At 36.7% G+C, this 14236-nt stretch overlaps 1 protein-coding gene across 17 annotated transcripts in view; it reads right to left on the reverse strand.

The window, feature by feature from the left end:
* Nucleotides 1-14236, reverse strand: part of HDAC9 (histone deacetylase 9) — a 286849-nt gene that overhangs the window by 84661 nt on the left and 187952 nt on the right. For 15 of the 17 annotated variants that reach the window (XR_003922556.2, XM_041122195.1, XM_030007858.2 and 12 more), the window contains one exon: nt 13895-13992. Coding sequence is in view for 15 of the 17 variants with exons in the window: in XM_041122195.1 (XP_040978129.1) it covers nt 13895-13992 (98 nt within the window). In the remaining 2 variants the exon portion in view is untranslated. Of the gene's footprint in view, nt 1-13191; nt 13281-13894; nt 13993-14236 lie in introns of those variants that run through there. The other 2 variants (XM_030007868.2, XR_003922557.2) reach the window with 2 other exon arrangements.

A 14236-nucleotide genomic window follows, 5' to 3' on the forward strand; every position in this document is an offset into this window, starting at 1 on the left:
CACAAGTTCAGCTTTTTTTTCCAGCAGCACCACCAGCTGGAGCAGCTAAAGAGATTAGGACCAAACTCTGAAAGTAATTATCATGAAGAGAATAACTCACAACTAACATTGCTAAAATACCTCAGTTGTTGCTTGTCCTTACAGTATTTCACAGGAGCCTTTCTGGTTTTGGAGAGCACATTACAAGTTACCCTCAAGATATCAGGCTGGCTGTAAGGAGTCAGTTCTGTAGGGTGTCAGGTCTGCAAACACACCATAGGGGTTTCCTCACTTATTCCCACTTCAAAGAAGCATTAAGAACAATTTCTCTTTATTACAGATTTTAACTAGATTTCTTTCCCCTGTGATGATTAATTAGGCGTTTGTTACAATTTGCCTTCTTTCCACCTCTAAGAATAAATGTCCCCTTCTGCTAATCAGACACAAACAAAATGTTTTGAAAAGTAATCACTTGCTAAAAAAAAATATGGAAATTTGGCTTCTGTGTTGTGAGGAATGTACACACATAGCATAGTGAAATTTAACACGGGTAAATGATCTGACTACCTCAAAGTGAAGTTTTTGCCTTCCTACAGTGGCCTTTCACCCTGCCCTTTCCTCCAATCTGAGGAGAGCTGATGTTGATGGAACATATAATGGCTCCTTTCCTGTGTAGTAAAGTCAGCAATAAAGCTCAGTAATTAAGGTGACCGGGGAGGCCCAGCCCAGCAGGCTAGTGGTGTGGCGAACACTTTCAGAACTTCAAACAATATCAAAGTCACTGAAAAACGGGCCTAGCTCAGGACTGGTTTGAATTAAGCCTCACTTCCACACGCACTTTTCAAATCCAAGCTCAAACAAGAAAGCCAAGGCCTTCTGGATTTCATTAGAGCCAATTATCTTATCTGTTTCATCTCAGGCCTGACCCTAAGGCTGGCAAACAGCTATTCAGTGCGTTTGTGTGGTTGTTTGAGAAAGCCTCCAGCCAGCCAATGGCCTGAGGAACTGCTAATTAAAACACAGTTGCCCCCTGCCTCTAGTGATTAAATATTTTCAAGCTTTTGTAAATAATTTTTCCATTCTTTGCCCCAAGCCTCAGAGGTCCAATACATGCAGTAATTTATTTAGTTTGTCAAAGAATACTGCTGGAAATAAAACTATAATAGAAACTTAGGAAACTCTTATAGCTTGCTTAACTTCTGCAAGTGACATTCTACAAGTTTGCAAAACATGTATACTGTTTCTTTTGTAATTAAGCCTTAGGAACCTCACTGTGTTTGAAGTGATACAGTGTACAACAGGCCCTACATTTTGTTGATAATCATCATGTTTCATCAGATGTCAACAAGATACGTATGCTTATGGGCTTAATGAGATCGTAGATGCTGCGGAAGTGATACTGAGTGATATCTGTGCTCTTGAGACAGATGGACAGAGGGTGGATCACACTTCCAAAGCCAGTTTGGGGAAGGACTGAATCCTACCAGTAGCACACTTATGTCTCAGTTGACAAAGAAGAGTTCCAGAACACAGGTCCATGTCACCATGTCCCAAATAAATTCTAGTCATTAAAATTTGCATAAAAGACAAAGAACTCCATGTCTTTCATCTGGGCTAGAGGACTCAATCCCTCCATCTCCCTCTTTCAAGTCCTGGGAAGACACTCCCTTTTGGCTCAGAGCAGAAGACCTGATTATAGCCTTGGTCCCAGCCGGTGTACCAGCTCATGTGACCCCATGTCTTACATGCAGCCACTGTCACCCGTATTGGGGGTGTGTACGTCTCATGCAACATGATGGGGAGAGGAACAACTTATCTCCCAAATTAACCTTTTAACTCCTTACATCTTACTATTATCCTTAATAATAACAAACATATTTACATTACTACAATGCGTTGGAGGTACTGTCATGAACCAAAACCCCATTGCATAAGACACTGCAAAGAAGGAATAAAAAGATGGCTCCTGTCTATATACTCTATGGGGACTTGGGGAGCTACAGGCAGAAGCTGTACAAGCTAGAATATTAGAAGCAATCTTAGCAGTATACGAATTCAACTACTGTCCAGTTTTGTGGGAGGCAATACAGCAAAATAGAAATGTAAAAAAAGATTTCAAGGAGGCTAATGAAGTAGTTTTGTAACTGTTTATGAGAATACCCTGCATGTACAAACATTATCACCAGAAAAAGCAGAAAACCTGTACCTGGTATCATGATTTGGAAAATGAAATTCATAGCAGCATTCTGAGAATGACATTGCAATAATAAAATGGCAGAAGCTTAGAAATCACTTTAGCTGGTTGGAATGGTAGTATATTCTGTATTTCACAGACATGCTACAGAAAGAATTTGCAAAATTTAGACATTGATGGGTTGTGACTTCCAACAGAAAAGGTCAAAGGTAACACAAGAACTTGTCTGTCTGACAGACAGAAAGATGGTTTTGCCTATAGAGAGTGGCAGTAGGAATGGCTTGGGGGTAGAAGTTTGGTAAGGTTGAGCTTGAACTAAAGTCAGATTTCCTCAATTAGTATATCATAAAGTTACTATAAATTTTCATGATGCACAGAGGACACATACCTAGAACAGAGGAGTAATTGGCTGACAAACAATAATTGGATTTGTATTGTGGATGAACTGTCCTCTAGACAGACACAAAGAAGGAGGAGGAGGAGGGACCAAGGCCAAAAGCAGAATGCCATGGAATCACTGAAGAAAGCTCAAGAAGGAAAATGTTGATTCTTCCAAAAGGCAAGTTAAAAGAGCTACTTGAAAAGTTGAATGGAGGCCGGGGATTACTGAACATGGAAGCCAGGGAAGGATGAATTTTCAAGACAAAGACCAACAGGGTCAATAAAAGTGGATGACACGCAGGCCAAGGAAAATGAGGGTGAAATATAGACTCTGAGCTTTGGGCTAGGAGGGGTTTATGCTAAGAATGGTTTCAGAGGAAAAGAAGGCTGAGAAGGTCTAGACCTGAACCAGAGGACAGACAGCAATCTGTACACTCAATGGTCTTGGGGATAGAGATGGAGAAAGGAGAGAAGATGATAGAGAGTGAGCTTAACAGCACTTTTTCTTTTCAATGAAACATGATTGTATCACAAGGGACAAGAGCCTCTTGTGAGGGGAATGAGAGGTTAAATAGATGAATAAGGGAAGAGAAAAGCTTATATCCCAGGTAGATCAGAAGATGAAAAAGAATGAGGCCCTGGTACCAAGCAAAGGAGTTTGAGAAGAAGAACCAATGAGGAGCAACTTTGTGATCAGAGCCATAGGACAGAGCTGTGGGAGGAAAAGGGGAGTTAGGGCTGCTGTGAAGAATTCGGTGAATGATCAAATTATGACCCCAAGAGAGAAATGTGAAAGGAAAAGGGGAGGGGGCAGTATTTTCAGTATTGGAAAATTATTTCTACTATTTGGTACTATTGGAAAAGTATTTCCAAAACTTTGAAGTTCTTAAATTCACTTTGCAAGACCAAAAAAAACAGCATAAAAATTTCTGGGTTTCTTCAGTGATTTTTTACATAGGGGCCAATGACCGAACTTGACACAGAGCAAGTCAAAATTAACTCAAGAATGCTCATCCACTGCATGTTTTCACTTTCAGGGGCAGCTAATACTTCTTAGCAGTGGCCCAGCTGATATTACAGTGAGAATGAAATCACTGCCTTCTCAATCAGTTGGAAATCACAGGGTCTTTAAGCTGTTACATTTCTTTTGCTGGCTTTGCTTGCCGTTTCTAACAAGAATTATATTGAAAGCAATGGGCAACCTTTTGAAATATTTTTTCTTTGTAGAACAAAGTGAGGTAAATGAGCAGATAATAAATTGTTATTTTCAGATCCAAGGGGAATCAGTTTCCATAGAGAGTTCATCACATAGGCAGTGAAGCAGATGCTAATAAAGCGTGAGGAGTGAGAAGTCCCAGTGACACAGGAATTGAAGCACTTGCAGAGGTTTAACAACAATAATTTCATAATCTGTAAACATCTTGATTGGTGAGGTAGGAGGGTTGGATTGGATAGGGAGGTAACTAGCCCCTGGTCTCCCATCAGCCTAATAATGCAGGATTAGAACTGTAAATTTTTGAGAAATGTACTCTTTTACTAAAACATAATCTTTTTGTAGATGTACATCACTGATATTTTTCAGAGGGAGGCTTCTTTTAAGAGTGAGTGGAAAAAAATTATTCCAAATAGTCTGACAGCAAAGGCATTAACTTCAGATGTGATGAGGTCAGGTTCATTCATAAGAATAGGGGACAAGAAATTGTTTTCAATCATTCAGGGGTGGGATTTTTCACTTAAGGTTTTTTTGCTTCTTAGGGTGATGTCCTCACCATGAAGCTAGAGGTGAACATTGTCACAAAAGGGTTTGAAACAAACACTTAGTTGTTTTCTTGGAAACTTTCAAATAGCTTTGGTTTTGTTCCAGTGTAGAAGAATATCACATGTCAAAACCACGGACAGTTGCTACTTACTGGAACTGCTGTCTTTAGTCATCTCTACTTAGTAATGCACACCCTGCACAGGAGTGAGAAAGCAGCAGAGACCAATCAGTTTACTGACAGGGAGAAAGGAACCAAATAAACTGCATCTTCCCTTCAGCCCTCCACCTTATATCATCTGATATGCATGTGCACTCCTATGCAGGACACAGGAGAAATGCATCCTAGATATAGCTATTTTCAACCTGGTTTATACTATGCTGTAATTTTTTTGTTTCATTTTTCATGATTTTTTTATAAATTAATAATTTTGATAACTTTATTTTAACACCTGATATAAATATGTCCAGAATGCTTGTGGTAGGTAAATATATGAATCAGCTAATGAAATACTTTGAAAGCTGATTTTGTTTCATGGCATAACAACTCATGAAAGTGCTTGTATATAATAGTAAAGATTTGATTGCTTAATTAGGTTAAATGTAGTCACAGTATCTAAGATGAGATCCATCACATTTACTTGGTGAAGAGCCTCTGCTTTCACAAACTCTTTTAACAATTACTTTTGCAAGAAGCTACCATTTTGTATAAGTAACAACACTATCTCTTAGCCATAAATTATGCTGGTGTGCAGAACTGAGACCTGCATTAGCTAATGACACAAATGATTGATTTAATTCTAAATCCTGACCCTAGTATATGTGATCACAGGACAAAGACCCCACTTTGCATGAAAAATATACAAATATGCCAAACATGGTAAGTCACCCTATGACTGAGCATTTTTCTTATACTGCCTGTAAGAAATAATTAACATCTAAGAGTTTGAAGTCTGATGGATTCCCTCACATTGGGTAACAACTTATTCTTCAAGAAGCTGCATTGATTTAATGGGATTACTTGTGGCTCATGCAGTACTGCTAATGCCACATAATCATGAGTCATAGACCTCCCTGAACTTTTTCATTAGATATCTATTTTTGAGACATACATGTTTTCATAGTTTCAAACATCTCTCCACAAGACTAAAAGCTGACTTTAAGAAGTAATAAAATACTCAGAGTTGGGGCTCCAAAAATATCCAGTAACAAGAAACCTCATAAGATCTTGCAGCACTGAGCACAGTGCTATTCAGCATAATTCAGGATTTCAAAATCTGACTCTTGCCAGATTTTTCTATTTTTCTTCAGAATTACTGGAGCTTTATTTGCTAGAATATATTTTCTACAAAAAATACTTATTCCTTTCATTCAATTACTTTATGGGCAAAGTGTAGCACAGGTACACAAAATCATTAGTATTAAAAAATATCTCCAAGGAGTTATTGGTGCAAAAGCATGAGAACATCTATAAGCACAGGCATGCCCTGGAGGTATCCACACAAACCTACACTGAGACACAGGTGCATGAGCACACACAGAACCTCACAATACTTCTTTGCAATCCTGCTTATGTTTGAAAGGAGCAAAATAAAAACTTCCATTTCTTTTTCTTCTTTAATTATTAAAAGAAGAATAGTGGAGGTCTCATTAGCTAGGCTGGCTAAAGAAAGCATGAATAAGAACTGTGTAGCTGAAAGGCCTCTGTTTCTGCTGTTCTTGAAACAACACTTCTGTCTGATTCTGGATAATGGGCTTTTAATAAAAATATCCACCAAAGGAAAACAATTAAACAATACATAAAGCACCAGGGTGCAATCTAGTGGTTCTGTTACAGTCTGGAGCTGTTCCAGCAGAGAACATGTGGATATTTTTTACAGGCTACAGTGTAGTTCTCAAAAGTTATTATAAAGCAACAAAATTTAAATTGGGGCTGGACATCTATACAATTGCTCAGTGTTGCTGTAGGACTTTTAATTCAGACCTGAAATTTATCTCCATCAAAATGCCGCAGATATTTTGACTTTTAGGATAAAAATATCTTCTGTACTCTTGCTGCTGTTTAATTTCTTCCAGGATGTTTCTGGTGATACTTCTCAGCTTTCTATCAAAGTATTTGACAATATGGCAATTCTTTATCCATACACCTCTATTCTTTCATCTTTCTGGCTTGACAAAAATTGGAAAATGGTTATATCGGAAAAGAGCTCAGGTACTTTTCAGTACTTTGAAACTACAGACCATGTATGGCTTGGGGTTTTAATCAAATAGTTTTTAACCTGAACCACATAAACCTGACACATGCCATATTTTATTATCCTTTCTCCTCCACCCCCTACTCTGCCATGTCAATAAAAGAAACTGTGCATCTGTAGAAAAGTAAGCCGACACTAATTAATTTCTGTAATGAAAGGTTTCATTTTTGTAGTTCCAGTGAATGAAAGGAGTGTCATACACAGTTTTAAAAATCCTGGTACAGTAAAGGTGAAAATTTAGGGTAGTTTGGTGAGAAGAAGTTAGATTTTCCAAATAAAAATAAACAAGTAAGAAGAACAAGAGGTCACAGGTTATAAACAGTGTTGCCAGTTTTAGTTTTATGGTGAACTTTGAAGTATAACAAAATGTTGAAAAGCTGTTTATACCAGTGTTTCAAATGCTTTTAACTCTGCTTCTCCATTTCCTAAGGACTCTGTCCCTATCCCCATGATACTAATCATCTGAATGCTCAGAACATTTGTCAAGAAACAAGAAAAAAAGCATGAAAATTTACCATTATTACAAAACCTCCCCCACCACACTCAAAAAAAAAAAATACTCAAAAGCCACAAATCCTCAGGACTATTGAATATTTACTTATGAAACTTATAGTCTAAGCAGATTTAAAAAATATTATTCCAAGCAAACTTCTACCTTCTTCAGACTTCTTCAAAAGGAACTGCTCAGGCACTCTTAATTCATCTTTTTATAGCTGTTTGGTGTACCTTTCTTTGAATTCTCCTAAGACATTTTCTACAGCAGAAAGGAAAAGAAAGACATCTCTGATTGAAATGCTCACCTTTTAAAGACACTTGGAAGAAGTGGACAAAATCAGAAATGAAAACCTGACTGAAATTATAACTTATGGCTGCAGAATGCTGTGGGTGACTGAAAGCAAACTATATACATCCATACAGAAACCATTGTATAGATTTCCTAGAGCTTCCATGACTGTGTTCTGTTCAGCTATATTTTTCTTCATAAAAGCAGTACTATGCCCATGACAATGCAGAATGATTGCGGATAGTTAGCACTCTCAATAATGTCCATCTGCATTGGGGTAAATCATTATCTGCCTGTCATACATATGACTCAGAGATTCTGCCTTCCTCTTTACACAGTGAAATGCTGAACACATTGCTGTCAGCAAACAGACAAGAGAGATAACAATAGCTGGGATAATCTTTACCAGTTATTGTAAAGCAAAATATTGAGAACTAAATAATTGATTTCTGTTAGTAAAGATAAACATGGCATTTTGCTAGTCTGAGGCAATGCTAATGGAGTTCACTGATAACACAATAGATTAAAGTTCTGAAGATGTTAGTTCTGTCTGCTTCTAGTTCTTTTATTGACTCAGGAGTCTGAGCAGTTAACTCGGCTTTTTTATTTCCTCTCCCACACCTTTGTCCTTTTATCTCTTCACATTTGAATCAGAAACTGAGTCTTAGCATATTTTCTAGATCCAGTCTAGCATAATATAGCTTCAGCAGCAGCCTCTGGACATTATAGCCATAAAAAATAATAGCATCAAGTTATGGGTATTTAGAATTATCGTTTAAAAGAACTTTTCTTCTCAAAAGCTATTCTTGATGGAATTCATTAAACATTATCACAACATACCATTGTTCTATGACTCACTGTAAATAGTTAGGTACAGCTAGGAAAAATGTTGATTTTTGTCTCCTACATTCTTTTGCTATGTTTATAAGAAACCAAGGTTTCTACCCAGTCAGAGAGTTATACAATATTGCAGAAGAGTGATGTCAAAGAAAGCCATAATAATATTAAAAATAATATAAATCGATGGTTCGCCCTCATGTGGTGTATTTAGCTCATTTCTAGAAAATAGCAGAGCTTCAGAGATGAGCAATTAAGATGATTTGGCAACTGGACACATTCCTAAATGAAGAGAGATTGAAAAGGCCAGAAATACTGTATTTTGAGAGAAGAAAAATAGGAAAGGAAATAACACAGATAATGTAAATGTATTTAAAATAATAAATATCCATGGGCAAGAATGTGCACTTCATCTACACATGTAGTACATGAACAAATGGATGTTTAACAAAAGTGGAAGACTAGTGATTTGGGCTAAAACAAAGAATTTTTGGTTTTCAGACATGCATACTTAAGACCATGAAACTCAATACCAACAGGATACACAAAACTTATTAAAGTTGTTATCTCCAATTCCTCAGTGAACAAAAAGTTATAAAATTTACTGGAAAATTAAATTAATATATACAAATAAAAATACATTTACAAAGTTTTTCATTTGAAATATCAAAATTAAATGTCATCAGATTAGGAAATAAAAAAATAAGACAAAAAAAAGGGTTGGTATACATCAACACAATCTCTTGAATAACCTTAACTATGCAGTGTAAGGCCACAAGACTACAATGAATATTTCTTAATATTTTTGATCAGATATTAGAATACAGAATCTTAAACATATTTATTTTCTCCCAAAACAAGCACTGAGAACTGTAAGACAGAGTGAAGATTTTCTGCACACCTTCATTTTCTTTCATTTTTACACTTTAACATATGTGGTTTCAAATATGATTTTAATTTTTAATTACCTCTGTTTAAAATTATTATTTTGAGGTAATTATAAATTTTGTGCTGTATTTTAAATTAAATCATGGATATAGTTCATCCTTAACTCTGCCTTAATGTCACCTATGTCTTCTGAATTTGCTCACCTTCTTAAATTAAAATCATACATGTGACTACTAAAAATTGCACTCAAAGACAGTATTATCATGAGCTATTTCTAATCATTCCAAGAAACACACACACACACACACGTTTCATTTTATGAAAGCTTTTATGGCCAGGTTCCTTGATATGCTGTAGCTGTTTTATGCTACTCTGGAGTAGAGCAAAGCAGCCAGAGCATAGTGGCTGGTTAAGCTAAATTTACAGCTCTTTTGTTGAATAAAAGCAGTGCAAAGTGGTTGGAAGGCACACCCCAGTTTCCTTCTGTCTCTTGCTTCTCCCTAAGTCTTCTGAACACTTATATTTGTTTCCGCTGCCTCCTGCGTTTTCTATATTCTGCTCTATGGAAACACATCTCTCCTGTCCTCTGTAAACTCCAAGTACATACATATACATATGTGCATGTACAACACAGACCTAAGCCTCTGTCTGCTGCCTCCTTTACTGACCACATGTGGTATAATGTGGAGCTTATGAAAATAATTATTTGAACACTAGTAGTTGACCGTTGCTCTTATTTTTTCTATAACTATTGGCAGAAGAGAGTGGATTACATCCTCATAAACTCGAGTGTAGAATCATCCTCTTAGAAAATAGCCACCATATTCTATTGCTTTCAGAGACATTAAATCAAATTTAACCTGAATAGGTGGAAGTAAATGATGAAACAAAACTCTAGAGGGAAAGATACATCAGGCCTTGAAAATAATGGAAAAGAGCTGTGCGTTTTTGTTATCATAGGGAAAGAGATGTCTACCCTTTAGAAAAAGGACATTATTGCAAGGATTTTTGTAGCTAGACCACTTGCTTAACTATGGTAAACATCAAACAAAACTCTTCTGGCAAAATTAAAAGGTATGGTGATTTGATTACTGTACTGTTCCACTCTACAGAAACTTCTCTCTCCTACATTTTCTACTACCTCCTTGTAGTTAACATAAGCAAATATATTATCTTAGTAGAAATGGGAAAGAAATGGAAAGGAAAACATATTGTTTTATACATGAAAGAGCAGTCTTCATCTTCAAACCAGCTACAGCCATTTAAATTTGATTTTGCACTAGAAAGAGTTAGTTTAAAAATACGATAAAGATGACTCATATAGCACTGAATTCAAAATGGCAGACACAAACCAGCACCGTATTTTTTCCTGTCTCCCACTGGAGTCCCACTGGAGCCACTCACTCAGCATGCCTTTGAAGTGATTATTCTGTGTTATGCCTCTAACTCATCTTCAAATTTTCTGCATTTTTACACATGAAAGTTGCTTTTTCCTGAAGAAATAGAAATATTTTCCTGTACAGTTTGGGGGAAGAGTAAGGTGTAATCTCATTCAGTCCCAACAAGATTTACTTAAAATAGATTTATCTAGTGATTTATGCAATGGAAAATAACTAATATTCAGCTACCTGCATGTATATGTATGTGCCTGTAAATGCTTATACTGTTCTACAAATAGATTCTGGCCTAAGAACCTATACCTGATATCAGATGCATAGTCATATACAATACCTGATTATGGGCAAAACTCTAGAGGCAGAAAAAAGCCTTGGTCTCTATTTCTGTGGACATTATCATTCGGAAGGATCTCTGCTGTGAAATTTGACAGTCAATCAAGCAGTAACGAGCTACCTAGTGTCATGTCTGCTGACACTTCAAGTATGTGCCTGGTGCAATTTTATGAAGAAACTAAGGCTCTGCTGGTGAGAAAGTGAAGGTTATATGTACCCCCTAGGGAGCTTTAGATGATTTTAATGCAAATTTCTCAGTTCCTAAGAACTCAAAGGATTAGGCTCTTGAGGCAGCCAGAAAGCAGGAAGCCTTGGCTTCTCTCTAAACAGGCTCCACCCATCTGCAAACTTATTCACACCTTGGTTTTGGAGAGGACCTTCACCAACACCCTCTCCTGCCTTCGCTGGGGATTGAATACTGCATAATCTCTCTGTCTACTGTGGAGTAGGTATAAAGAGAAAATCTCTCCATTTTATCCCTTATTTTTCTTTTAAAATTGAGGATGTCCAACATTTTCCCCACCCCTTAGTTAGGATATTCTCTGTAACTTTGTTTCTAAAATCAATTTATTTGAAATAAAAATCAAGCCCATTTTCCTATCTACAAAACTCACTGTTTATTTTCTTAACAACTGACATGTTACAGGTCAAAACCCCAGAACAACAGCTGACTTGCTGGGGTTTTTAGCAACTCTTCTATTGATTTTCTCCAAGACTGTACCTCCCTTTCTGTCTATGGCTAAAGGACTGAACTGTGGATCTCTCTTTCCTGACTACTGTCTCACAATTCTGTCCTGGCCAAACTGAGAATGCAGGCTACATAATTTGTGACATTTTGGATAATAGCAGGGATAGATTCTGATCCACAGATTAAGTGTCTCTTTACCAGGAGTTGTAAATTTACCTACCATTCAGATCAGATCCATAGAAAATAGCTACTTGGTCTATCCTACATAATGTACAGATTTTTGTATTTGCCCTTCGAAGTTCCGTGCCATTTGCTTCATTGATCCCCACTCAAAACTGTCATACCAAACCCATATCAATAAGCCCTACAGAGGGCACAAAGACTGTGCACAGGCAAAAAGGGGCTTAGGGTGTAGGGAAACATTTCCTGTCATTCTTACTCTTTTGGAGAAAAGGAAAACAGCAGTGTCGATTGTAATCAGTCAACAGCATTATATTTCTTAAAAAGAAGGCAATTAACTATGTAACACAATGTATAACCTTCACATTAATCACAACATTAATCTCAAGGTTAAATGGTTGCATTTAAAACAGCAGCATTAAATTTTGCACCATCAGCAATTCTTTTAAGGGAGATCCTAAACTTTACTTTGAATTTATCAGCATTAAAAAAATTATATAATCACACATTTATTTTAGTGGTATGTCTGTAAATGATTTGTCAGTGTGTAGTAGCTTACATGAATTTTATTTTCCTGAATAGTGCTGCTTTGCTCAGGCACAGAGATTGAAATTCCTTCTAACTCTGAAGCAGAGTAATAGGTACAGCAGCAATATTCACTGCTCCAAACTATTTACTAGTGTGCCTTAAACTAGAACTGCAAAGTACACATTTGAAAAGGTAGTATTAAGCCCAGGATTTTGTTGTCAGGATAGCAGGGGTACCAATTATGGTTGCAGTCTCAGTTATGTGAGTTTTCTGTTCAATCAGCTGGGACCAACATTCTCCACAGCATTAGATGGCCACATTACCTATATCATTATTGGAACAGGTAGGATCCAAACCAAGAATTTTGGGGTGATCATACCAGATATTTTAGTATCAGACACTAATACTAGTGATTTGAACCATCCAGTCCCCTAACTTCTGTAAAATCCTGTCAAAGAATAAGACAGATCTTGGAAAGAGCTTGAGGCAATACCGAGGTGTAGAAAATTTGGAGCTTGCCACTGACTACTTGTTTAGGCTCTTTAAATACAGGCAAATATTGTAAATAAAATCAAAACCTTTTCCACAATAACAGTGTGATATTGTGAATGTGTAAGGCTATTTCTGTGTCTAGGGCTTAGACTTTGAATTCAGGTGTGTTGTTTAACAGGTCCTCTGTGTATTATTTCATGGACTACATAGGAGTGCTTCAGAAAAAAAAAATAAAATTAGTTTTATACTTTTTGTGATGTATTTTCAATAGAATATAGTCAAAAGCTATGTAAGGTAAATGCACTACTTGAAACTAGAAGTCTTGAAAATGATTGGAGATACACATTAGTTGTCTCATTGCCTTTCTTGCATATCAGTTTCCACTAAATGAAACATCTTTTCGAACACGTAGCATTTGCCCAATCTTGAGAGGTGAGTGCCCACTAAACTCTTCCACTGGACTTCTTTACAATGAAACGAAATTGTGTATGTAAGACAGGACTACTGAAAGTCTAAAAGAGTGTGTTTTAAACTGTTTTTATCTCCTCTGGTCCCATGAAAATAAGACTAAAGATTATGATGCATCACCTATGAAAGAATAAAATTTCATTTAGAATGAGCTATTGAAAGCAAAGAGAAATACAGCATGCAACATTTCCTATCATTTTTACTGAGACATTTTACAATTATATGCTTTTAAGTAAATAATGCTTCACTGCCATTCATAGTAAAATCCAATTGGACAAATCTGTGAGCATCACGATGAGACTTTTAAGTGAATGAAGAACGCTGGATTCAGACCATACTTCATATTGCTTTCTATCTGCTCTACTTGCATGCAACTGCAGTCAGTGTGGATGTGAGCAGTAATTTTCTTCTGCCTGGTATAAATGCTTACATTTAAATTTTGTAGGTAGAGAAGTGAGCAAGCTCCAAGTCATTTTACTGGCATGATATAATAATGATTAAATGAGTGACTGATTAAATCATTAGACTTCTTTTTTTGTCAATTCTGAGTGGATGATCACAACAATTAAATTATCCATTTTTATTATTTACTAAGCTTTCGTATACTGGGATACTAGGATTAAGCTAGTTTCACCATGGGTGATTCTCCTGTCTTTCAAGATTACATTAGCTCTTATTCATGTGCTTATGTTCTAGAACCAGTTTTCATAACTGTAAAAGAAAAAGGTACCAACCTGAATGCTGTGAGATACTCAACATCGCCCATAGGAGGATCCAAGCCACCTGTCCAAGCAATATTTATGTTATACCCTTCACCAGGGCCACTTCCAACCTGAAAAATAGGAATAAAATTCCAAAAGGAGTGAAGAGGAGGAAAAAGGGGGAGGAAAAGGGGGGAGGAATTCTCAAGTGTGCTTTAGAAACAAACATCAAACAACATGTCAGATCAGCCTAGCCTTGTTTGACAAGGACTGCTCTGGGTTATGCACTTGTTCTCCACTGGTCCCCTGCTCCCAGTGGACAATTTGGTAATCTGGTGTAATTTAAAGAACCAGAGAAGGACAAGAAAATTACGG

This window comes from Aquila chrysaetos, chromosome 3 (genome assembly GCF_900496995.4).
Source record: "Aquila chrysaetos chrysaetos chromosome 3, bAquChr1.4, whole genome shotgun sequence".
Classification (NCBI taxonomy): Eukaryota; Metazoa; Chordata; class Aves; order Accipitriformes; family Accipitridae; genus Aquila; species Aquila chrysaetos.